Source organism: Olea europaea, chromosome 5 (genome assembly GCF_002742605.1).
Source record: "Olea europaea var. sylvestris chromosome 5, O_europaea_v1, whole genome shotgun sequence".
In the NCBI taxonomy this organism is placed as follows: domain Eukaryota; kingdom Viridiplantae; phylum Streptophyta; class Magnoliopsida; order Lamiales; family Oleaceae; genus Olea; species Olea europaea.
The window spans coordinates 2,735,666-2,737,280 of record NC_036241.1 but is presented as its reverse complement, the minus strand read 5'-3'; the positions used below and the strand labels follow the sequence as shown (position 1 = coordinate 2,737,280).

At 30.3% G+C, this 1,615-nt stretch overlaps 1 protein-coding gene across 1 annotated transcript in view; it reads left to right on the top strand.

Annotated features, from left to right (window-relative positions):
* LOC111394411 (TVP38/TMEM64 family membrane protein slr0305-like) overlaps positions 1-454 on the top strand; it is a 4,993-nt gene extending 4,539 nt beyond the window's left edge. Inside the window, exons 6-7 of the mRNA XM_023020218.1 lie at positions 97-207; positions 289-454. Of these exons, the coding sequence (XP_022875986.1) occupies positions 97-207; positions 289-312 (135 nt within the window). The 3' untranslated portion in view covers positions 313-454. The remainder of the gene's footprint in view (positions 1-96; positions 208-288) is intronic.
* The last annotated feature ends 1,161 nt before the right edge of the window (positions 455-1,615 follow it).

Here is a 1,615-nt window from a genome sequence, read left to right as displayed (position 1 = left end):
AGATTCTTACGGTTTGCAACAAAGCCTGTACGTATTGATTCTTATGTTCAATGGATGAGAAAATCTTTTGCTTGTTACCTTCTCGGATTCTTCCAGCAAGAAGAATCTGATGTAGGGTTACCTGGGGGAAATGGTCAGCTATTGACGCTTGGTTTAGGACTCTTAGCAACTGCACTGGCTGCAACCTATGTGACACGGCTGGCTAAGGTAATGCCACTGCACTTGCAATGACTTTTGATTGGTCGATGTGATAAATTTGGTGATCTCTCGATGTTGATTATGATGCAGGATGCCATAAAAGATATTGAGTAGACGGGGAAATGTCTCTGCCTTGTAATATAGCGGAAGTATAGTTCCAAGTGTAGAATAATCAGTAGATACATTACCGTCTTGTACATCAGAATTTAAACAATTGACCTAATTGAATAAGAAAATTATATCATGTTCAGTTGTACCATTTATTTTTAGCGGAAGTTTGTTAAATAACCCGGTCAAAGAATGTTATTAATTAAATAGCCTTCCATCAATGTTTTTTGGTCAAATATCCTTCATTTACAAAATTTAATAAACAAATAATGCCAAATGTCATAAATACCCTTACTATTGAAAAAGACTCAAACACCCTTATTAATCCAATTAAATTCCTCAATTCAACTTTTGCCCCCAAAATAACAAAAACCTCGTTTTCTTCTCTTCAAATATTCCTACTACTCTAAAATCCTACTTTTATTATATTTTTCACCTATTTTGGTATCTTTTAAACATTTATCATCTACATTGAAATATTTCATTTATATTTGAAGAAAAAGGAAACATAATTTTAGAAATCTTATGTAAATTGTACATTTATTATTGAATATATTATTGAATAATATTTAAGTCGGTGTTGTTTTTGTACTTAATGTGTGTTTTATGTTGCTTGCAATTATTGGATGGTAATGGCACTTCAACTGTTATTTGAAATGTAGAACGCCGCTCAAGTTGTTATCCGTTACGTAAAATGTCACTACAATCGTTATCTACTGTGGTTTATTTTTTTCAACGAAACGACATCTAATAATGGACTCCTGAAGTAAATAATACAGAAAAATTGACAATGTCACAAAGAAATATAGAAATGACATAGTTTTTTTTATTATCGAGATGGTGAAATAACAAATTGTCCTACTCGTATGTTAATAAATGTATCTCTCAATTTTTTGTACATATTATGTGCATAATACAACGTAAATAAGTTCAACTTATTATTTTTTAGAGACACGAATGGATCACGATTGCTTATAGTTGTGTTTACATATATAACAACACAGTGTCGTTTTTATGTTCAGTAACGACACTTGTACCGTTCAGAAGTTTTTATCTACATTTAATCATTTTCAATAAAATAACCTCTAATAACGGACTTGATAATGTATGTAACATAGAAATGTTGACTATATCATAAAGAACGATTGAAATGATATAGCTTTTATATTATCAAAATGGTGAAAGCACAAATCATCTCACTTATATAATTTGATTAAGTTAATGAGCATATCTCTTAACCTTTGTACATTTTATGTGCATATTACAACATAAACAAGTTTCACTTATTATTTTTTGAGACACGAATAAG